Here is a 21,701-nt window from a genome sequence, read left to right on the forward strand (position 1 = left end):
GTTTGTGGATCAATTCGGCACCATATGAGGGTGCAAGGTCATGCATAGTTCTCCTTTTGGGTGTGGTAGGAGTAATGACAACAAGTCTGGGAATTAGTTAAACCAGCGACTCAAACCCTGACTTTGGAGAGAATTGAAAAGAATATTTATTCAAACTCTGGCTGCAGATCCTGGTGTACAGATATGCTTATTGGAAGAAAGCCCACCTGTGATATCAAGTTCGGTCAGTGCATTTAGGGGTCAACAAAAATAGTCAACCACTTCCAACGGGGGCCCTTTTCGACTCATGTAATATTTAGCTAAGCAAATAAATAAGTCACCGAATTGGCAATTATTTTAATGATCCAAAGTTACATAATCAAAATTAGTCATGTTCACCGGTATCGTTGAGACCATTGGGACCATCAAGGAGGTTAAGAAGGTGGGCGACAACGACGACCTTGATATTGTCATTTCTAACGCCTCGTCAATCCTCGGCGACTGTCATATGGGCGACTCGATCGCCGTCAATGGTACTTGTTTGACGGTCACGGAGTTCACTGATTCAGAGTTCAAGGTTGGTATTTCGCAAGAAACTTTACGCAAGACAAACTTGGGAGAGCTGAGTGTTGGCGACAAAGTGAATCTGGAGAGAGCAGTTTCAGGCGACGTGAGATACGGAGGCCATATGGTGCAAGGTCATGTAGATACCGTTGCCAGTATTGTTGGAAGAGAGCCAGATGGAGATAGCATCCAGTTTGAGTTTGAGTTGCGCGACAAGGAGTTTATCAACTACATTGTGCCAAAAGGATTCATTTGTGTGGACGGGACCAGTCTGACTGTGATTGACGTGAACTACGAGAAAGCCAGATTTAAAATTATGATGGTGTCTTACACACAATCAAAGGTGATCATGCCACTAAAGAAGATTGGTGATAAAGTCAATATCGAGGTCGATGTGACCGGCAAGCTGATCGAGCGTCAGATCCAAGTCTCTTTGCAGAACAAGGAGAGCGCGTTTGGAAGAATATTGGAGGAGCTTGTGGAGAGAAAAGTTAGAGAAGCATTGCAGAGATAATGAACAATGAATTATAGGGCAAACACCAGGGAGACACCCTCGTCTCCTGCTGTAATCAGTCTCATCTTGGAGTTGTCAAGCGCAAAATCCAGGACGCCCATGTGGTGCCCCACGTAGGTGTATAGCTGCTCGCCTGTTCTTGAGTCCCATTTGTAAACCTTCCCGTCCATAGACGCTCCCAAGAGCAGCGGCGAATTTTCGAGGAATTGCAGTTTAGTCACCGCATCCGAGCATTTGAGAGTGCGTCTCACCTTCCACGTTTTGGTGTCAAATATGAAAACGTCTCCAGAAACAAGGCCCAGAGCAGCAATTGACAGGTTAGGGTCTCTACACCAGCTGATGCTCTCGATCGAAATCTCAAAAACGTCCTGGCCTTCCTGCAACTCCAAAACCTTGAACGAATTCTGGATGGCACCGGTTTCGCTATTGATCACCACCACTTGCGAGTCCCTCGAGCCAACAACCACCGCCTTTCCGTTCGGGTCGGCCTCCATCGAAACCCACGGAGTTACCACCCCCTTGAGTCCCGAGTTGGCGTCGATTTTGTAGATTTGTGTCTGTGTGAAACAGTTCCATCCGATAATAGAGCCGTCCTCCGAGATGGTCACCAGATTCAGCTCGTCCACGTTGTCCACGTTGATGAACAGCCCATTGGTGCACTCCATTGAGTGCGAAAAACCTGTAAATATCACCTCTAAAGTGGGCTCAATTTGGTAGACCCACACGGAGCCGTCGCTTGCTCCAAATGCAAAAACCTTCTGTTTAGGGTGCACTTTGATCCACGTGATCTCCTCGACATCCTCCAATGTACCATATAAATTCCAAACCTGGAACTTCTTGGACGCCTTATGCACTAGCACTTTGCCTGTCATGTCTCCGGTAACAAGGTAGGATCCGTCAGCAGTGAATCCTCCGGCGATCACAGATTCCGTATATCCATCGAGTTTGGCAACCTGTTTCGTCGGATTGGTGTGTGATGTCCATAGATACGCAACATTATCGCCTCCTCCCGTCATGATCAAGGGCACAGAAGGATGCGTTGCCACCACAAAGACGGAATCTTGGTGATTATCGAAGTAACCCTGAGAATTATTGCTCAAGTCGACCTCTAACGGTTCATCATCTTCGTCCATCTCGTCCTCACTGTGGAACTGTTCCGTGCCGGTATCCTCAACGACCTCTTCAACCTCCTGGAGGTTAACGTATTCTGGCTCTTCGCTATCCATTAGTAATTAATTTTGAAAAAAAAAATTATTTTGATAATTTTTTTTTTTTGCTTTTATGACCTCATCTTATCGCGAGTTACAACGTCTGCGAGACCAGTTGTTTCCAGAGTCCATCGACATTTCTCTGGATGGGGCTTACGCAAGGACGATAAAGCGCAATGAGTTGGGCCCCTTTCCTCTGCCAAAACACATCGAGGCGAAGCTGGGGCAGCGGTCCATCCTGGACAAGCTTCGAAACCAGCCCATCAATTCCAGCTCAGACTCGGCTCTCGTTCTTGCAAACAACGTGCTTACCAAGGAGGATCTCACCAACCCTGCATTGGTTCCGCTTTTTGAGAACAAACGGCACCAAAAATATCATCATAGCAACTGGAAATTACACAAAGTCCTGCTCGGTCACACGGGCCAGGTCACCTCTGTCACCTTTGATCCGTTCAACAAATACTTTGTCACTGGATCTGCCGACAGCACGATTAAAATCTGGAACCTGGCAGCCTCCAGGTTGGACCTCACTTTAACGGGTCATATTATGGCTGTTCGAGGATTGGTGGTTTCAGACAGACATCCGTACATGTTCAGTTGCTCAGAGGACAAAACAGTTAAGTGCTGGGATCTGGAAAAGAACGCTGTGATTAGAGATTATCATGGACATCTCAGTTCTGTCTATACTATTGACCTGCACCCAACGCTGGATTTAATCGTGACGGCTGGCCGTGACTCTAGTGTTCGTGTTTGGGATATTCGCACAAAAGTGGCAGTTTATACATTCACAGGCCACAAATCGAGCGTCAACATGGTGAAGGCACGAGCCACGAATCCCCAGGTTATCAGCTCTTCCATGGACTCTACCGTCAAGACCTGGGACCTGATTGCTGGAAAATGCGACAAAACATTGACATATCACTCCAAATCTGTGCGCTCATTTGCTCTTGGATCCAACGACCAGCAGCTGGTGTCTGCTTCCTCGGATGGAATCAAAAAGTTCCAGCTTCCAGACTGCACCTATTTGCAAAATCTCGAGTTCTTCGACACCAACAAAATATCTGAGGGAAACACAATCATTAACACACTGGCCTCCAACTCTGACGGGGTCATGTTCGGAGGCTGCGATGACGGCAAGTTTGCTTTCTGGGATTGGGAATCGGGCGAGATTTTCCAAAAGGGGCAGAACGTCGCCGTGCCAGGGTCGCTGGCCGGAGAAACAGGTATTTTGTGCTCCAAGTTCGACCAGAGTGGTCTGCGGTTGATAACCGGAAACGTCGACAAGAGCATTAAAATTTGGAGACAGATGGATGAGGCCGTCTGACTTATTGCCGCTAAACCGTGTTGAATTATATATATTATGTACCCCTTGCTTCAAAATGCATCCATGGTATAGTCGTACTCAATTCCAGGTGTTACACTAGCAATGAACTTGAGGAAAATCACCAAGTACTGGTCCACGCGAATAATGCCTTCCTCCCCTTGCTCAACGTTTTCCCAATCATCTTCTTCGTCGGCATTCTTACCATCTGCAAGACCAAGCTTGGCCACACCCGTCACCAGATCTTTGTCCCTTATCTTTTTCGCCTGCGCAGCATGTGCAGCACGCTTCATTAAAACCCTCATCACGTTAGCATGACGACAAGGATGGATGGACACGGAAGTTGTGTTGGACAAAAATGGCGCTTTCTCGATCGTCACAGTTTTCTGTCTGTAGTCGCTGGCAATGTCTTCAAACATCTCGTTTGGTGATAATGGCACACCATTCGAGTTGAAACCAACTAGGTACATTTTAGGAACCCGATAAGAGGTCGAGTAGGTGATGTAGAGATCGTAGTTTCGTTTCTTTGGGTCGTTGATGATGCCACCCTGTCCTGCATCGTTCGCAAGATCACTTTCCTCTGCTGTCTCGTCGATAAGTTCGTCAATGTCATTTATTTCGTGTTTTCCGGAACCCTCATGCTGGGCAACTCCTTCTTCTGGTGAGGACGCGCCACTTTCAGTCATCTCAATGTACTTGATTGAATGTCGCCGCTCGTCCTCTGTGTTGCACCGCTGAGGAGCCACACTGTCCACATTGGTACTGGTCCACCCATCTTCTTCTTCCATCATTTCGGCCTCTTTCTCCGTGTGTTCGTAGTCTGCTGCCCTGACATAAGAAGGAACATGCCGCGTCACTAAGAACTGCTTGTCGTTTGGGAGAAAATCGCGCTTCTTAGACTCTGGTGCAGGTGACCATTGCCATGTGGGGAACTTGTAAACAAGGTAATCTCCTGCAGCGACAAACTCCTCGGGAGTAATCTCTCCCGTATCTGTGAACGTGGATTTGTGGCTGATCGGAGTCAAATACTCCCTTAAAGAGCTGAAAGTGGATCTCAGGTATAGACCTGTCATGTCTTAAAGATGGAAGTAGAGTATATGATAAAAACACTTTATTTGTATAATCACTAGATTCCGAATATGTAATGTATGGTGTGAGCCAGGTTATTGTAAAGCGCTAATATCAGCCCTGTTTCTCAACCAAGAAAATCTAGATTCCTTCAGTTGCCTTTAAATAAGATTAAATTATCCCATTACATTTTAGCTTTATCATGAATACGGGGTCCACCCTCGCACCAAGTGAGTTTTTGAACGAACGCTAATTAGTTTTCATTCTTCTAAGATCTGCTGCTCACTACTATCAACATGCCGCTGGAAAATTATACTCTCACTATTCTTGGTTGCGGAACGATGGGGACAGCTGTGCTGGCTGCTATGCTGCAAACCAAGTTTGAACCTTACCCAGCGAAAATCATCTGCTGCACTAACTCTGAGAAGTCCGCCCTTAAGTTGAAAGAAACCTATGGGGACAAGATTGAAGTTTCTTTCGGTGCTGCTAACAATGCCAAGGCCGTCGGGGAAGCTGAGGTCCTCATGCTGGGATGTAAGCCTTTCCTCTGTGAACAAGTGTACGACCAAGTCAAATCCCATCTACCAGGAGACCAGCTTGTGATTTCTTTGCTGGCTGGCTGGTCAATCGATCAATTGAGAATATGGTCACCTAAAGCCGGAAAAATTGCTCGTGTGATGACTAACACTCCTGCTAAGTTTGGCTGTGGTGTGGCCGTGGTGTCATTCTCCGACGAGTGTCTTCCTCACGAGGATTTCGTGCTGAAGATTGTCGGCGGGGTTGGAACCGCCATTAAGCTTCCCGAAAGAAACCAAGACGCCGCTACCGCATTAGTTGGATCGGGTGTCGCGTTTTCTCTGCTATTCATGGAAGCTCTGACAGAAGGAGGAATCAGAATGGGCATTCCGGCTGCTATTGCCCAAGAATGTGCTGCTAAAGTGATGGAAGGTACTGCCAAGATGGTCAAAGAAACTGGCCAGCACCCAGGCGCCTTGAAACTTGCCGCTTGTACCCCTGGTGGCTGTACCATTGGCGGCTTGTTGGTGATGGAAGATAAGGGAGTCAGGAGCGGTGTGAGTCGTGCGGTCGAGGAGGCTACCAACATTGCCTCTCAATTGGGTAAAAAGTAATCTATTTGTCTTCAAACTCCCTCATAATCTTTTTCATTTCAATTTCCTGTAGGTCCTTGCTGAGTTTTTCCTCCTCTTCCTCATTGAGCTCGCCTCGTTCGTACTTATCTTTTAACTCCAAAGCCCTCTTCTGCTCATTTTTGGCTCTTTCCACTTTCTCTTCCCTCAACGAGCTGAAAATCAAGACAGAAAACCAGATCTCCATAAAGCAGTAGCCAAAGATCAACGAATTGGAAATTATTGGGTTTCCTCCCATGTATGAGTAGAACACTAGAGCAAAGTGGACGAGGAGTCTCGTTGGGATAGTGGCCTCAAAATAACCGTGGTTCCCATCCAGAAGAGGCACTAAATCGCTCAGCGCGGTCATGAACAAGAGCAATGCCAGGGCCCCGTAGATAGACGATCCTTCTGTCGTTAACAAAAGGGGCATATTCATGGACGAGGCAAGGATAATCAACCCTTCATACTCAAGCACTGACTTGGGATCTGTGATCAATAGATATGACACAAATGCATAGAAGGCAACTCTGATAGAATTCACGAGTTTAGAGGACAGAATCGCCATGGTAAAAGTGGTCAAATTAAAATTATACCGCGTTTTTTCCCTCGATCTGATACACCCAACACCAGGGCTCGATCTATTAAAAATTCTATTACTACAAATGGAACAACTTGAGGAACCAGCTCTTGTGCAGCTCCTCATAAACATCCGTGTATTCCTGGAATCGGTCCCAGCAAGTGTGATGTTTTTCGCAGTTCATGTAGTTAACTAGGAAGTCCCGATCCTCAGGCCTGTAATGGAAATGCTGATTTCTTAAAAGTTGCGATCTGGCAGCCCCCGCCTTTGCTATCTCCTCAGGTTCTGAGGAAAGCAGGGCCTCGAGATCTTCATCAAGTTCGTCCGGATCAGCTTTGCAAAAGTCGTCAGAAAGAGAATTGAAAGCCTTCGTAGGCATAAATCCGATTTTAGATCTGATCCAAGATTGTGTATTGAAAAGATACTCCAGACAGTTTCTTTCCTCCACGTCGTTGTTGTACGAATTGGAGTCGTACTCATCCGTGCTCAGTCTAAATCCATACTTTTTCTGTGTGCCGTGTTTCACCCATTTGACATGCATTTGTTTGTAGAATACAGGATCCCAAATGACGTCCAAAAGCAAGTTGGACCACTCACTTTTTTTGATAAGGAATGAATTCAAGTTGATGCCGTTGCAGTCCTGCGTCAATATGAGGTCCACGCTGTTGATGTCGTTGGTCTCTTTCAATGAGGAGCCAATGGTAAATTGGTTCAAGTCTTCGTCTATGATCAAATTGTTAGGGTTGAAATACTTGAGGTCGCGATAGAGATAGTCCATATTTTTGAATATCACCTCTTCAAGAGATAATTGTGGTTCCATTATGATGGTGTGGATATCCAGATACCAATACCACTGTTCAACAGGTGACGACTCGTCCTGTGGGGTCTGTTTCATCAGCTTCCGGAGCAGATCGAATTTCTCCCAGCCTTCTCTAAATTCGTGTTGGTACCTTTTCTGATAAAGTCCTACGTCGTCGTCTAGGGCGTTGACAACTATTAGCTCATAACCGTGTTTTTCGCAATAATGCTTCTTGTTCAGCAAGGACAACTTTTCCATAAGCCAGTACTCTTTGGATTTTTGATGCTTGATGCCAACTTCTGGAGAGTGTCCGAGAATTAGGTATATTTTCCGTTTTGGCTTTGACAACCCAAATTTCTGTAATAATGACTTTTTTGGACCGTTTTGGGTCATCGTCTTACGTCTAGGGACCTGATCCTCCTCCGTGGCAAATACTCCTGGAACCAATGGGTTAGGCGGCACTCCTGGTTTCTTATGAGTCTTCTTGTTGGTGGCGAGGCCAAATCCTATGTTTTCATGATTGTTCGCCAGCTTACTATTGAGATAATCGTGGTAGCTTTTTTTGGAGGCGTCGAAATAGTTGCGCTCTTTCCTTTGTGTTGGGGTGTCAGACCCCTCGGTCCCTTCTCCAGCTGAAGTCCAGTAGCAGAACAAGGTGACGACAACGAAAAGAACTGCTAGTCTAGTAATTGTTGAGCGATCCCGGCGGTATAGACTCAGCCTAAAACGCTGCCATAGATTCACGACATACTCCTGCCAGTTGCGACTCCTATTTTTCTTCTTTTGGCTCTTTTCGTCGTCAAAATTCTGCATAACTAGGTGCAAATCCTAGCTTAATTTTTATAAAAGCCAGCTAATTATCTTGCATCCCTACACCGCTCCAAGCGCTATCAGTTTTTCTTTTCGCTAACAGCCGTTTCAATTTGGCTAAATGATGTACAGGGCACAATTTGGTGTAGAGGTGGAACGGAGACTAAAATTGTCTGAGCAAAGCATACGCTTCCTTTTCTTTACCGATTTCGATTCACCTGTTTTGTGGATAGTTTGCTGATGATACAAACACAGGAAGCTCCAACGTTGTACCCATCGGAAGAAGAGTTCTCCGATCCAATCAGATACCTCAATACCAAAGATATTATCAGTATAGGTGAACAATATGGAATTCTGAAGATCAAACCTCCCAGAGGTTGGAATCCCCCTTTTGCTCTGGATCCCGACACTTTCAAGTTTCATACCCGGTTGCAAACTCTCAGCGAGCTGAGTCTGACAAATCGGTCGAGGATCTTCTGGCTTAACGGATTTAACAACTATCTTAGGATGAAGGGAAAAGAACAGCTTGAAACCGGTTATGCCACCCTCAAGAGGCATATAGGAGAGCATCATGACTCTACAATGACCAAAAAAGAAGTCCATTTATACGACTTGTACGTCGAAAACGAAGCTTTTTTCTATAAGGGGAAATTCGAGGATGAAACAGTTTACCAGGATTTTGTGGAGTATGTCCGTTTTCTGAAGAACAAGGGACAAGAGACACCTGCCAGAAGAAGCATCAGCTCTCAGATGAAGGATATGTTCAAGAAGAAGAAAAGCAACGTTTGTGAAAAGTGCGGCAAGCTGGATGAGCCAGATACGATTCTCATCTGCGATGACTGCAATAGGAATTTCCATATGAGATGTCTAAATCCAATTTTGGAAGAAGTCCCTGATACCGACTGGTTCTGTGATGACTGTTTGAAAGGCTCCTCTGCTGAATACGGATTTGAAGAGGATTTTGAGTCGATATACACCATTCGAGAGTTCGCTCGTGAGTGCGACGACCTGAAGAGACGATATTGCAACGAGATGTTCGATGGAAATATGAATCCCTCAGTGGATGCGATTGAGAGTGTGTTTTGGAAACTAGTCGATACGCAAGATGAAGAGGAGGAAGATTTTGAGGTCCGATATGGCGCCGATATCCACAACGACGGGCCTGGTGAAATTTCTGCTTTTCCAACCAGATCACATCCATTCAAAGAGGAATATAGCAAGTATCTTGATCATCCATTCAATTTGACAAACCTGCCTTTCGCCAAGGGCTCGCTTCTCAATTATATCAAAGAGAACCGCGAACAGATATCGGGAATGACTGTTCCCTGGCTGTACATCGGCTCCATGTTTTCGACATTCTGCTGGCACAAAGAAGACCACTACACGCTGAGCGCCAATTACTGCCATATGGGAGCCACAAAGAAATGGTACGGTATTCCCGCTGCCGATTGCGAGATGTTCGAGAGTGTGTTTCACGACCTTTGTCCGGACTATTTTTCGAAACAGCCAGACTTACTACACCAGTTGGTGACGCTGCTATCACCTGATCGCATTGCAGAATTGGTGAGACAGAAATTTGGCCAAAAGATCCGCATCTTTTCTGTCGACCAGGAACCCAACGAGTTTGTCATCACTTTCCCAAAGGTTTACCACGCGGGCTTTAATTGTGGTTTCAATGTGAATGAGGCGGTCAACTTTACTATGCCGTACTGGTTACGCTACGGAAAGCAGGCCATCGATGAATACAAGCCGGTGAAAAAGGAAAATGTGTTCAATCATTTTAAGCTATTGCGCAATATTTTGGATGATCTACGGGCTAATCAAGGAATGCAAGACGTTTGGTGGACGAACTTTGAGATTTCCAGCATCTCCTCCATGAAAAATACAGCTTTTGTCGATTATCTGACTGCGGTCCGTAATTACAAAGCCAAAATCTCCAACACAGATATTCAGTCTCTTCTCGATGGCTTGGAAGTTGTTGATTACCCGAATTACCTAAAATCACATATGGAAGACCGTCTTTCGCGCCGAGCAGATAGAATGTCTGGCCGCAAGGGAACAATGAGCACTGAAGAGGAAGCCGATGAGATTATTTGTATGAACTGCAAGGCATACCCAAATTTCAAATGGCTTGAGTTGGACATGTTGAAGAAAGTACAATTGGATATCGACAAGTACACCACATCCCAGGAGTCGCTTTTGCCAACACCAAATCATACCCCTAAGCAGGATCATGCGGCTAGATTTCTCAAAGAGGAGGATGGGGTGATCATCGTCCAAGACGACGACGACGATGAGTCGGGGGCGAAACGGCGCTCAACTAGTTCGGACGAAGAAGCACCTGTGCGGAAATCGAGGAGATTAGCCAGAAAGAGTGAGTCGCCTGTTTCCCAGCCAATTGACGAAGCCAAGCTAGAATACGAAGCCAATCTCAGTCTTTTGAGACGCTTAAAGAGAAGAAGAAAGCAGTTTCCAAACTATGGCAAGGTCTACATGTGTCTAAATTGTCTCGAACAACGTCTGGACGACTTCGAGCGTGGGCAATTAAAGCACTGTGGTGCCGTGTTTCTTGAAAATGAGGTCAGGGAATTGGAAAACTACCTTACTGACCAATTGGGTGCTAAATTTGAGATTTGAATTTTTCAGTAGATCTGACCCCAAAAAATTAATGCCGATAAAATATGTCTATAAATTGTAGGTAGTTTGGCACAAAAGCTAGCATATAGAGTACAGACGGTTCCCTACAGAAAAGGGCTGCTTCTTTCAGCACGGACTTATAATTGGAATTCGCTACTCAAACTGCTTTTTTGGCTGCTACCAAATCCAACCAATAATATTTTGTGTTGCCAGACTCTGGGTTACACGTTTTTTTTATGGCAGCTGCCGAGAAAATTGTACCAACGAAGCATCTGCTGTCGATTTTCCTTCTTCTTTTCTTTAGCTCTTGTTTACTCGAGATTATTTTCTGACTTGTCGTTATCAAATCGATTCGATAATCAAGAAACATGGTTGCTAGATTGTTTTCCGTCACCAAGAGAGCTACTTTGAAGGCTGCCAGAGCTAATTTGGCCCTTCAAAGAAGCTTGGCAACTGCCGGCCCAGCTTCTGGTAAGATCAGGTAAGTTCATTCTATATGGCGTCAATTGAAGCCAAAGAGGTTGGCAAATGGCATGCTCGTGGATTGTTGAGCGTAGGAGTGCATGGTTTTCTGTCGTCGGTGTCATGCTGACCTCTTCAAGCTTGGTTGATGTCAATTGGTTTACAATGCTACGTTTCCGTACCGGTACAGGCGCGTGCGAGATCATGACATACTTCATAAGGGTCATTGAGAGCGAAACTGATGGTTTCGACCTCTCGTCAAATCAGAGGAGGACATTTTTTCGCTCGCTCGTCTGGAAATATTTTTTCGGAAGCATCAAGGGCTGCGTAACCAAAAACTGTGGACATCAAAACTAACACATTTTAGAGCTGTTATCGGTGCCGTTGTCGACGTCCAGTTCGAGCAAGGTGAATTGCCTGCTATTTTGAATGCATTGACCATTGACCAAGGTAACAACCAAAAACTGGTCTTGGAAGTTGCCCAGCACTTGGGTGAGAACGCCGTTAGAGCTATTGCTATGGATGGTACCGAGGGTCTTGTGAGAGGTCAAACCGTTGTTGACACGGGTGCTCCAATCTCTGTCCCAGTCGGAAGAGGTACTTTGGGTAGAATCATCAACGTCGTTGGTGAGCCAATCGATGAGAGAGGCCCAATCGAATGCAAACAAAGAAACCCAATCCACGCTGATCCACCTTCCTTTGTGGAGCAATCTACCGAGGCTGAGGTTTTGGAGACCGGTATCAAGGTTGTCGACTTGCTCGCCCCATACGCCAGAGGTGGTAAGATTGGATTGTTCGGTGGTGCCGGTGTCGGTAAAACCGTTTTCATCCAAGAGCTGATTAACAACATTGCCAAGGCTCACGGTGGTTTCTCCGTTTTCACCGGTGTCGGTGAGAGAACCAGAGAAGGTAACGATTTGTACCGTGAGATGAAGGAGACTGGTGTCATCAACTTGGAGGGCGAGTCGAAGGTCGCTTTGGTCTTCGGTCAAATGAACGAGCCACCTGGAGCTAGAGCAAGAGTTGCTTTGACTGGTTTGACCATCGCTGAGTACTTCAGAGATGAGGAAGGTCAAGATGTGTTGTTGTTCGTTGACAACATTTTCAGATTCACTCAAGCTGGTTCTGAAGTGTCTGCTTTGTTGGGTCGTATTCCATCTGCCGTCGGTTACCAACCAACCTTGGCCACCGATATGGGTTTGCTGCAAGAGAGAATTACCACCACTAGAAAGGGTTCCGTTACCTCCGTTCAGGCCGTCTACGTGCCAGCTGATGACTTGACTGATCCTGCTCCTGCTACTACTTTCGCTCACTTGGATGCTACCACCGTGTTGTCCAGAGGTATCTCTGAGTTGGGTATCTACCCAGCTGTCGACCCACTGGACTCCAAGTCTAGATTGCTCGATGTGTCCGTTGTTGGTCAGGAGCACTATGACGTTGCCACTGGTGTCCAACAGACCTTGCAAGCTTACAAGTCTCTCCAAGATATCATTGCTATTTTGGGTATGGACGAATTGTCTGAGCAAGACAAGTTGACTGTCGAAAGAGCCAGAAAGATCCAAAGATTCCTGTCTCAACCATTTGCCGTCGCCGAGGTTTTCACTGGTATTGAGGGTAAGTTGGTTAGATTGAAGGACACCATTGCTTCCTTCAAGGCTGTCTTGGAAGGTAAGTACGATCACTTGCCTGAAAACGCATTCTACATGGTTGGTGGCATTGAGGATGTCGTTGCCAAGGCCGAGAAGATTGCTGCTGAGGCCAACTAGATCAATTGACAAGTCATTGTATAGACAATTTCTGTTTTAGGCCTATGAGCCACCTGAAAAGACATGATTCTGAAAATTTTAGACTGTTCGGTAGTATCCTCGCGAGGTTTTAAAACCGCGTTCGAAAATTGAAAAATAACTTGAATTTTTATAATATGAACTCTCTTATACAAAGTGCTAGCACCTTTTTTGATCGGCCTGGCTTCGACTGGAAAGCCGTCATTTTGGGCTTTTCTACCGCCAGTTTTGTCTTCGAGTCTTACCTGAAGTATAGACAAATACAAAAAGTGGCAAATGCCAAAGAAGTTTCTCCACAAATCAAGGACAAAATTGACAGCGAGACACTTCTGAAATCTTCCAAGTATTCCCTGGCCAAACTCAAGTTTTCGCTTGTTGCTTCGTTCTATTCTCTTGTGCAAAACATTGCTTTCTATCAGTGTGACCTGCTGGCGAAGTTGTGGTCGGGGGCCTCGTATCTGGCGTCTTCGTCTATTCTTCCGGCAGTCTTTGTCGGCTCTACAATCACAAAGTCCCTGTTCTTCATGGGTCAGATGTCTCTGATCAGTGTTGTTTTGAATTTGCCAATCGATTACTACTCCAATTTTGTCATAGAAGAAAAATACGGTTTCAACAAACTGACTGTCAAGCTATGGCTCACAGACACAATCAAAGAAATTCTTGTCTTGTTCACCATCGGTGCTCCAATTCTTGCTGGTTTCCTGAAAATTGTTGACTATTTTGGTGATCGGTTCATGTATTATCTCTCTGTCTTTCTCTTTGTCGTCCAGATCTTCCTCATCATTATCTATCCTAAATTTATCCAGCCACTGTTCAATAAGCTCGAGCCTCTGGCAGACGGTGAGCTCAAAACCAAGATTGAGCAATTGGCTGAAAGAAACAAATTCCCTCTGGACAAGCTGTACGTCATTGATGGCTCGAAGAGATCCTCGCACTCCAATGCCTACTTCATGGGTCTTCCATGGGGCTCCAAGCAAATTGTCATCTATGATACTCTGATTGCCTCCTCCGAAGTGCAAGAGGTCGTCGCTGTGCTTGGTCATGAGATTGGCCACTGGTTCTTGTCTCACACTACCAAGCTGTTGCTTATCAACCAGGCCCACATCTTTGGAATTTTCACTTTGTTTGCTGCATTCATCAACAACAAATCGCTGTACCAGAGTTTTGGATTCTACAAAGAGCAACCGGTTATTGTTGGGTTTTTGTTGTTTGGCGACATTCTTAAGCCAGTGGACACCATTCTGGAGTTCGCCATGAACTTGCTTTCCAGAAAGTACGAGTACCAGGCTGACAGATACGCAGTGGAGCAAGGATATGCTGAGGAGCTCAAGGTGGCACTGATCACGCTCCACAAGGAGAACCTGAGCTCTTTGGATGTCGACTGGCTCTTTTCGGCTTATAACCACAGTCATCCTCACCTGCTTGAAAGACTGAACTACATTGACCTCGTCGAGAACGAGAAAAGTGAAAAGAAGCAGGATTGATTAAATATTCAATCTACCAGTCGATCTATCATCCTCATGATATTTCGCACATCTTTTCGCGGAACAAGAAACCACTCTTTATGCACCCCAGAGTTGGCCGTTTTGCATCCATCACAATATAATCTCCCACTGCCAAATAAGCTTCTAAGTTGCGCATGCACCTGCTGTTCAGATCTAAATGCATTTGACGCCTTGAATGCTTGTTCATTGGAGTCATAATTTTTGTAGCTGCGTAAGGACAGGCTCTTGAACCTCTCAATAAAATCTGCCAATTTGTCTCTGTTCGACGATAACACTCTGTCAACGGTCTGCGGAGTCAAGAGCTGGAAATCTTGTTGGCACCGTTCTCTCCACTGACTAAGCCGTCGCCTGACCCGTTGCGTGGTGTAACCCACCTTGATAAGAATATGTCGTTTTGGATCAAAGACTGACGTCTGTGCAAAATTGATCTGGTTTTCAGGATTGGGACCTGCCTGGCGTAGCCATGTCTGCTTTTTGGGTGAACCATCAATTAGATGCCTCAGGGTAAATATGTACACGTATCCAGCTTTGCCATTTGGATCAACCTTATGATTTCTATGGTATTTGCAATATGCTTCTTGCTTTAGTACGATTTTGCATCGCTCGCCCTTTGCCGTTGTACCTAAACAACGTTGCATCCGAATAAATTTGAAAATAATATTATCTTTTTCTAGTCTTTGGAATTGGTAAACATGTAGCTTTGCTCCAGCACTTCCTTGGCGCGGTTGATTTTCAGTGCTAGATACTCCGATCCGCCTTTATCGGGATGATTAAGAAGCATCATTTTCCGATGCCGTTTCTTTACAATATCATGTGTAAGATGAAGTATCTCATCGGGCTGGATTTCGAGGATCAGTAAGGCTTCCGTCTCATTCATCTTTTCGTAAAACCCTCCTTTGTACATCCAAAATGGATCTTTCGAGTCGATGGGTTTGACCTTGATGTTATTCAAGATAGCAATCTGCTGGGGTGTCAGACGGATCAACTTTGAGTAAGCGGAAAGGGCCGACTTGGCCGTCAGGGCGGCAAGCGTGACCCCCACACCGATAATAAGAGGCAGCACCTAAACGTTAGAGTATTAATATATCGAGGCTTACCATTCCTTACAACCCGGACGTTCTTGGTCTTTTAAATGTGGACTTTTTAAATATACAGTATATAAATATTTTGGATCGGACTGCAACATTAAATATGTCGTAGTAGTAAGGAGATCTCAAACGATTATCAAGCTTTCAATCATGTAGTGGATGGCATCAAGGCACTAGAGGAATGACTCAAATGGTGTTAAGATTAGGTTGCGACACCAACTGCCTGTGAGCCAACTTAATGTGACTCTAGCACCGATCAAGTCAATCAATATTTTCAGGCTGTGTTAAACTATACTCTGTTAAATTTATGCTAGGTAATGGTTAGCAACAAACCCTCACGAAATCAAACGTCAGCATCCAAATCACCATCAGTGCCGATGCTGGTGGTATGCGTTGCGGGAATATATGGATCCTTTCTTTCCTGGTCATACCTGCAAGAAAAAATATCTTCCAAGAACTACTCGTCAGAGGATGATGAAGCGTATTTCAAAGCACCGCTGATTATCAACAGTGTGCAAGCATTTTTTGCAATGCTTGTGGGCACAGCGTATATGTCGGTTAAATCGCGGAGACTTGAAATACCAGCTTACTTTCTCTTCCAAGACAAAAAGATGTTATGGAATTTTGTGCTCATAGCATTGAGTCAAGCTGTTTCGTCACCAATTGCCTATCAATCGCTAAACCACCTGGACTATCTGTTTTACTTGCTTGCAAAATCATGCAAACTAATACCTGTCATGTTGGTTCATCGACTTTTGTACGGTTCCAAATTCGCAACCTACAAATATGTGGTAGCAGGTCTAGTGACGTTTGGCGTCGTGGTATTTTCTATCAGTAACAAAGCCAAAGCCACCAGCAATGACGGCCGCATACTTCTTGGGTTTGCGTATCTTTTTGTGTCTCTTCTATTGGATGGGCTGACAAACTCGACCCAGGATCAACTGTTCTCGAAGTCTCAGTCAAAAAACATCACTGGAGCTCATCTCATGGCCGGCCTGAATCTGCTCAACGCGGTCTTCACATTCTCATACACAGTCTTGTTTACGCGACAATTCGACTATTTCAGACAGTTTGTGGTCGACAATGGACCGGAAGTGGTGCAGGATATCCTAATGTTCGGATTGCTTGGATCTCTGGGCCAGATCTTCATTTTCTTGACCCTGGAGAACTTCGGCTCACTGCTGCTAGTCACAATCACAGTGACGCGCAAGATGTTTTCGATGTGTCTCAGCGTGTTTCTTTTTGGCCACCAATTGAACGCGAGCCAGTGGTTTGGCCTGCTGACTGTCTTTGTGGGGATCTTTTTGGAATCTTTCTACAAAATGTTTGCGCATCAAAAGAAGATAGATTAGAAGTATTATATTAAGTTGTATACTTTTTGCTAGTAATACAGTGATATGCTCATATACACAAAACTCTGGCTCTGTGGCCAGCAGGAGAATTGAATCATCACGATGCTAATGGAAAACTATCGGTGCGCCAACTGCAACAGGCACCGAGCTGCTCCTATAGAGGACGGAGTGGACATTAATCTTGTGGGAGATAAATCTAATTGGTTAGGTCTGGAGATAGACGACAGTAGTTTGGATGTCTCTGTCATGCTGGTGTTAAGAGGGGGCTTAATAGGGGTCATAAAAGTCGAATCGGAGTCCAAAAGCGTGGAATCAGAATGATGGATCGCGTTTCGAGGAACAGGAGGAAGCTTGGCTTTGCTGGCACCCTTGGAGGTGGTAACAAAGCGCGAAGGGGAGGTCTGGGCAACGCTGTTCAGGCTCGAAACTTTTCTATACTGCAAAGATGCCCGCTTCAGGTTAGCACTGGTGGCTCTCTTTTTAACAACATCATCTAGAAAACTGACACCTCTCCTCCTCATTGGCCCAATTCTGCGGTTTCTGTTCAAAACAGGAGTCGAGGAGGCTAGAAGATCATCTAGCGCGTTGGACCGACGGCGCTTAGATATCGGAGAACCGTGTTGCCTTTCTTTGCTCGGAACTTTGAGACTAGTCAGAGGCACGTCCATTTGGTTGGTAGTGACCTTGTAGTACGCCAGCTGTAGCTTGAGCTTGAGCATCCGTGCTCTTTGGAGTTTGGGAGACATTTCTTTGGACCCTTCAAACGAGAGGACATGTTTATTGCCGCTCACGTTTGGCATGCTCAGAGCATTGTTGTCCAAACTTGCCAAAGGAGGTCTTGCTGTGGTCCTAGTAGTCATGGTTGTTTGTTGACCAGTATATCTACCACCAATGCTAGTAAACGAAAGAACGGCGAAGTTGTTCTTAGTTATGCCACACGCTTGAATAAACAAAATACTCGATCCGAGGGTGTTTGTTTTGGAATTACCGAAATAGTTACGCTACCCAAAAAAATAATAGTGAGCCATGCGCGATGGAGTACACGAAAAATAAACGAGCGAGTCGCGCGACGGTTATTTTGTTTAGCTGAGCCTTGATATGTATATGGCTGTAGCTAGAAGTCAAGCTCATTTATCACGTCGTGCAACTTGGTAACATAAGTGGAATTGATAGTGTCTCCTCTACCGCTCGCGACGCGTAAAACCATCTCGTTTAGTTCAGCACTTCCAAGAATGTCAACATGCTCTGCCGTTTTTGCACCGCCTCGAATATCAAATCTATCGGGCTCGTGCTTCATCTCCACAATTGTAACCTTCGAATTTCCCGGATTGTACATGTTATCTCCTTCCTGTGACCACTTGTGGCACATTGTGTGTGTCATTAGCGAGACCGTGCCATCGCCGTCGGAAAGAAGCACGCTCTGCTTGTTATCGGTGTCAATAGACACATTCAGCTTTGAGACATCCTTGTTCAGCTCCTCGCGGTAATTGTATGCGCGCTCTGTAGGATTTCCAACACCATAAAAACAGTAGATCTTCATATCCGGTGCATTAGGTAGTGGTACCTCCAGCGGATTAATCCATTTGTTGAATTGCTTCTCATTTTGCAAAAGCTCTTTTTTCGACTTGGCAACACCATTGGAATAGTGCTCTAGTGTTCTGCGGGTGAACCAATCAGGGCCCTGCTCAAGCAAAAAGTCAATAGATTGCGAAACAGTGAGGTTTCGTCTGGAAAACTCTCCGACTTCCTCAACAAAGCGGATGAACTTCCCCATTGTTTCGTTGGCTTTTTGTCCATCGCCTTCAAAAGCATCATCTGGAGCAGACTCAAGATTTCCCCAAATCAGATCTCCTCCCTTTGGTATCATACTCGCGATACCTCCAAACGATTTGAGCATGTCCAACCTTTCCCTGCGGGAAAAGAATCTTTCCAAGCCTTGGACGGCAAGAGCGTTCAGTTGGACTGTATCTTTCATTTCCCCGGAGAGCAACGCCACAATCGCTTTGGGAGTACCCAATAAGCACCCTGAAATATTAACAAACGCTTCGATGTGGTCGTTTACCCATTGAGGACCACCATTTCCAAAATGTTCTCCCTGGGCTTCAACCCACTTCAAGAAATAAAATATCACCTGTGCACCCATTGAGTGGCCGTAGAGTACAGTCTTCTCGCCATTGAGCTTTTTGCTTAGCTCAATTTGTGATTTGAGTTTTGAAAAGTAACCATCTCTTCTCTCCAAGTCCAGATAACTCAGTCTCCAGTCGTAAGCAGCACTGAACATATTATTAGGGCCATATCCTATCACGGCCAAATTTTGAAGGATCTTGTTCCATATCCAGTAGCCGGCCATGAAAAAGTCTGCTGCCTCAAACCCTTGCGCCGCTCTCAATTTTATTCCTGGCGGGTCAAGTCCCGTTTCGGGATCTAACATTATATGTTTAAGCCAGCAAGCTTTATCCAAAAACATGGTCCTGATCATATAAAATGATCCCCATAGTCTCTTTCTAAAATGAGGCTCGCTTCGACAATCCTCAGTACCTTCTAGCCCCCAACTCTCTATTCCTGTACTGATGACTCCTGGAACCATGATGACAGGGTGTTTTGCCTCGAAGCCTTCTTTTTTCAGCAACTTACCAATTGCAAACGACTCACTAGGATCATGAAAATCTTCAGTACTGGTCTCTTCCAACAGACTTTGCAGGGAAGCGGGTAGTACATCTTTCCAATCCTCAAAGTAGCCACTGAGAGTCTCGAATTTTATTATGGAGTCGAAGTCGGGCAGCATATCATTATCAACCATGGACTTCGAGCCAAAATAAAGAGCAACAACAACACCAAAAAATATACCAAAAACAAACATAAAGCGTTTCGTCATCAAGAAGGTCCTTGCCTTCGACCTGTCTCTTCCACGGATTTCGGTCGTTTTCGTGGTATCTGGAGAGCCTGTCGCGGGTACGCTGATTTCCAGGATCTTGTTTTCATTGTCAAGGACACTGTGTACGGAAGCACCTATTTCGTGAGCGGAGGTTTTCGCTCCATTGTCTGCCTTAGAATTGCCCGACTTTTTGGCTGTACTTCTGCGCTTTTGGGGCATTTGCAAAAACCGCAGAGAGAATTGAGCTTTAATTTATTAAAACGAGATTTTATTAGCCCAGACTTGTTAGATGTAAAAAATAAAAAACACAAAATTAATCATTTCATGGTTGTCGACAAGGATAACGAGTTTCTTGATTTTGCTCCCTTATTGGACCAGGATTCTGCTCTTGAATATTCCAATGAGGATGAGAAGCTGCCATTGCCCCAGTTATTAGCCAAAATTATTGCCCAGCGAGGGTCTTTTTTGGACATTTCCGAAGACAGGTTGAAAGAGGAAATTGAAAACGAGCAATTATCCAAAGACACGGCGTCCAATCAAGGCGACGTCGAAATGGAGGGCGAACCATTACTGACTCGGGAGCAGCTCAGGTCGTACGAGGAGTTTAAGAAAGTCAAACAGGAAATCGTAAACTCTGTTCACTCAGCTCTGAACGAGTCGTCATTATCTTTGGATTTCGTTTCCCTCTTGATTTCCTGTGTTCGTCCGGCTGCAGGATCGTCATCCATGTCTCCTCATCTGAAGCAACACATCAAAATTGGGTCATTGTCAAGCGACAAGGTTGACCCTCCAGAAGATACTGAAAAATTACAATTCGACACCTCAAAAGTCGGTCGAGGCTGGAAGCTGGAAAGCTTGGAGCGCGCAGCAGCTAATCTGAAGTCTTCTAGTTTGAGACTCAAAGAAGAGGTGGAGAAAGAGAAAAATTTCTGGTCAGGCATGGTGGAGGTGTTAAAATCAAACGAGGTGATCACAAGCATGAACATAAAAAATTCCAAAGAGGTCTGTGTCAAATACGGGTATGGGGATGCCGGATCAACATACTACGATAAGGGAATAGGGATTTTGAAAAAAGACACAACTACCGGAGATCTCTTTTTCGAGAACTCTGCTCCAGCTAAGGAAGAAAAACAAGATAAAGTAGTCAACGTCCGGATATATGAGAAAAATGGAGAAACCGTCAACTTGATTGGCGAGTCCAACGTTGAGCAGAGATTACACAGTTTTAAAGAAAAAAAAGGCGTTATAAACGATATCGCAAAGGCACGATTCTTTCTCTTTGAAGAAGAGCTGTTTTATCAACTGCTCCGAGAAGCCGCAACTCTGATATCTCTCCAGGTATCCGCAGAGGAAGATAAAATTGTGATCGATTTACACGATGAGATCATAGAGATCACAGAGGTGCCGCCTGAAGAAGTCCATGCTCCTGCAGACCTTCCATCAAACGAACGAGCAGATCTCATCCAGATATACTTACGCTTGATGCTCTATGCTGAGCACAAACGCAATTTGGACCAACGAAATATACCGCCTTTAGCGTTGGACACAGAGGCCCAAAGTGCACCCCAGACATCACTCTTGTCGCTTATTCGCCCAATTATCGTTTACAATCGCCACAAGCGCACGTTGAAATCGGTGCGCGATGTTCTGGAGTCTATTATCTTAAACCACTTCGAGAATGACAGAACAAAAACTAAAGAGCATTTAGCAGAGCATTTGAATATTATCAATCATTGCAACGAGCCGTCTGCACGCTCGAAAGACCCCTTTGCGCGCGTCAGCACTCCCCCTGCTTCAATTTTGGAACTCGCTACAAACTCGCTAATTGTAAGAGTCAAACTGACCTCGCTATTTGCATCTGCTTATTCGGTGATGAACCTCACCTTACAAAACCAGACCGGTTCTACGGTCTTGGATGTGACTCTCAACGACGTCAGAGAGCTGGAGGACTGCTTGAATTGGGCAATACGCAACTACGATTCCATATAAGTAATATAGGGCTGTGCACTACGCTATGTAAGCTCTATT

The 21,701-nt window shown here is 45.2% G+C and overlaps 15 protein-coding genes across 15 annotated transcripts; 8 read left to right on the forward strand and 7 right to left on the reverse strand.

Annotated features, from left to right (window-relative positions):
• The first annotated feature begins 126 nt into the window (after positions 1–126).
• Positions 127–2,263, forward strand: OGAPODRAFT_98503 (uncharacterized protein). Its single transcript, XM_018358022.1, has one exon. It carries the CDS (start codon positions 371–373, stop codon positions 1,055–1,057), a length of 687 nt encoding a protein of 228 aa, XP_018212553.1. The 5' UTR covers positions 127–370; the 3' UTR covers positions 1,058–2,263.
• On the reverse strand, positions 127–2,271 carry OGAPODRAFT_86280 (uncharacterized protein). The gene has a single exon (XM_018356829.1). It carries the CDS (start codon positions 2,188–2,190, stop codon positions 1,069–1,071), a length of 1,122 nt encoding a protein of 373 aa, XP_018212552.1. The 5' UTR covers positions 2,191–2,271; the 3' UTR covers positions 127–1,068.
• Positions 2,272–2,338: 67 nt separating this feature from the next.
• On the forward strand, positions 2,339–4,811 carry OGAPODRAFT_98511 (uncharacterized protein; the record flags this gene model as incomplete). The annotated part of the gene is made up of 1 exon (XM_018358024.1): positions 2,339–4,811. One exon carries the CDS (start codon positions 2,339–2,341, stop codon positions 3,587–3,589), a length of 1,251 nt encoding a protein of 416 aa, XP_018212554.1. The 3' UTR covers positions 3,590–4,811.
• Positions 2,544–4,811, reverse strand: OGAPODRAFT_15877 (uncharacterized protein). The gene has a single exon (XM_018354025.1). It carries the CDS (start codon positions 4,657–4,659, stop codon positions 3,640–3,642), a length of 1,020 nt encoding a protein of 339 aa, XP_018212555.1. The 5' UTR covers positions 4,660–4,811; the 3' UTR covers positions 2,544–3,639.
• A 21-nt stretch (positions 4,812–4,832) lies between these two features.
• Positions 4,833–6,334, forward strand: OGAPODRAFT_15878 (uncharacterized protein). Its single transcript, XM_018354026.1, has one exon. It carries the CDS (start codon positions 4,951–4,953, stop codon positions 5,782–5,784), a length of 834 nt encoding a protein of 277 aa, XP_018212557.1. The 5' UTR covers positions 4,833–4,950; the 3' UTR covers positions 5,785–6,334.
• OGAPODRAFT_92979 (uncharacterized protein) lies at positions 4,833–6,349 on the reverse strand (the record flags this gene model as incomplete). The annotated part of the gene is made up of 2 exons (XM_018357254.1): positions 4,833–5,859; positions 5,901–6,349. The coding sequence occupies 2 exons, from the start codon at positions 6,347–6,349 to the stop codon at positions 5,823–5,825; spliced, it is 486 nt and encodes a 161-aa protein (XP_018212556.1). The 3' UTR covers positions 4,833–5,822.
• Positions 6,350–6,440: 91 nt separating this feature from the next.
• On the reverse strand, positions 6,441–7,912 carry OGAPODRAFT_75603 (uncharacterized protein; the record flags this gene model as incomplete). Its single annotated transcript, XM_018356050.1, has 1 exon — positions 6,441–7,912. Exon 1 carries the CDS (start codon positions 7,551–7,553, stop codon positions 6,441–6,443), a length of 1,113 nt encoding a protein of 370 aa, XP_018212558.1. The 5' UTR covers positions 7,554–7,912.
• Positions 7,913–8,204: 292 nt separating this feature from the next.
• Positions 8,205–10,645, forward strand: OGAPODRAFT_15879 (uncharacterized protein). Its single transcript, XM_018354027.1, has one exon. It carries the CDS (start codon positions 8,721–8,723, stop codon positions 10,605–10,607), a length of 1,887 nt encoding a protein of 628 aa, XP_018212559.1. The 5' UTR covers positions 8,205–8,720; the 3' UTR covers positions 10,608–10,645.
• Positions 10,646–10,920: 275 nt separating this feature from the next.
• OGAPODRAFT_15880 (beta subunit of the F1 sector of mitochondrial F1F0 ATP synthase) lies at positions 10,921–13,007 on the forward strand. Its single transcript, XM_018354028.1, has 2 exons — positions 10,921–11,088; positions 11,437–13,007. Exons 1-2 carry the CDS (start codon positions 10,976–10,978, stop codon positions 12,833–12,835), a joined length of 1,512 nt encoding a protein of 503 aa, XP_018212560.1. The 5' UTR covers positions 10,921–10,975; the 3' UTR covers positions 12,836–13,007.
• On the forward strand, positions 12,991–15,422 carry OGAPODRAFT_98526 (uncharacterized protein; the record flags this gene model as incomplete). The annotated part of the gene is made up of 1 exon (XM_018358025.1): positions 12,991–15,422. The coding sequence occupies one exon, from the start codon at positions 12,991–12,993 to the stop codon at positions 14,335–14,337; it is 1,347 nt and encodes a 448-aa protein (XP_018212561.1). The 3' UTR covers positions 14,338–15,422.
• Positions 15,029–15,458, reverse strand: OGAPODRAFT_12050 (uncharacterized protein; the record flags this gene model as incomplete). The annotated part of the gene is made up of 2 exons (XM_018353303.1): positions 15,029–15,421; positions 15,456–15,458. The coding sequence occupies 2 exons, from the start codon at positions 15,456–15,458 to the stop codon at positions 15,029–15,031; spliced, it is 396 nt and encodes a 131-aa protein (XP_018212562.1).
• Positions 15,459–15,785: 327 nt separating this feature from the next.
• OGAPODRAFT_98534 (uncharacterized protein) lies at positions 15,786–16,798 on the forward strand (the record flags this gene model as incomplete). Its single annotated transcript, XM_018358027.1, has 1 exon — positions 15,786–16,798. The coding sequence occupies exon 1, from the start codon at positions 15,824–15,826 to the stop codon at positions 16,796–16,798; it is 975 nt and encodes a 324-aa protein (XP_018212563.1). The 5' UTR covers positions 15,786–15,823.
• A 116-nt stretch (positions 16,799–16,914) lies between these two features.
• Positions 16,915–17,719, reverse strand: OGAPODRAFT_75608 (uncharacterized protein; the record flags this gene model as incomplete). Its single annotated transcript, XM_018356051.1, has 1 exon — positions 16,915–17,719. Exon 1 carries the CDS (start codon positions 17,656–17,658, stop codon positions 16,915–16,917), a length of 744 nt encoding a protein of 247 aa, XP_018212564.1. The 5' UTR covers positions 17,659–17,719.
• Positions 17,720–17,770: 51 nt separating this feature from the next.
• On the reverse strand, positions 17,771–19,880 carry OGAPODRAFT_86309 (uncharacterized protein). Its single transcript, XM_018356830.1, has one exon. The coding sequence runs from the start codon at positions 19,671–19,673 to the stop codon at positions 17,913–17,915; it is 1,761 nt and encodes a 586-aa protein (XP_018212565.1). The 5' UTR covers positions 19,674–19,880; the 3' UTR covers positions 17,771–17,912.
• Positions 19,881–19,997: 117 nt separating this feature from the next.
• Positions 19,998–21,662, forward strand: OGAPODRAFT_92988 (uncharacterized protein; the record flags this gene model as incomplete). Its single annotated transcript, XM_018357255.1, has 1 exon — positions 19,998–21,662. The coding sequence occupies one exon, from the start codon at positions 19,998–20,000 to the stop codon at positions 21,660–21,662; it is 1,665 nt and encodes a 554-aa protein (XP_018212566.1).
• Positions 21,663–21,701: the final 39 nt, after the last annotated feature.

The sequence above is a fragment of the Ogataea polymorpha genome (genome assembly GCF_001664045.1).
Source record: "Ogataea polymorpha strain NCYC 495 leu1.1 chromosome Unknown OGAPOscaffold_2, whole genome shotgun sequence".
In the NCBI taxonomy this organism is placed as follows: domain Eukaryota; kingdom Fungi; phylum Ascomycota; class Pichiomycetes; order Pichiales; family Pichiaceae; genus Ogataea; species Ogataea polymorpha.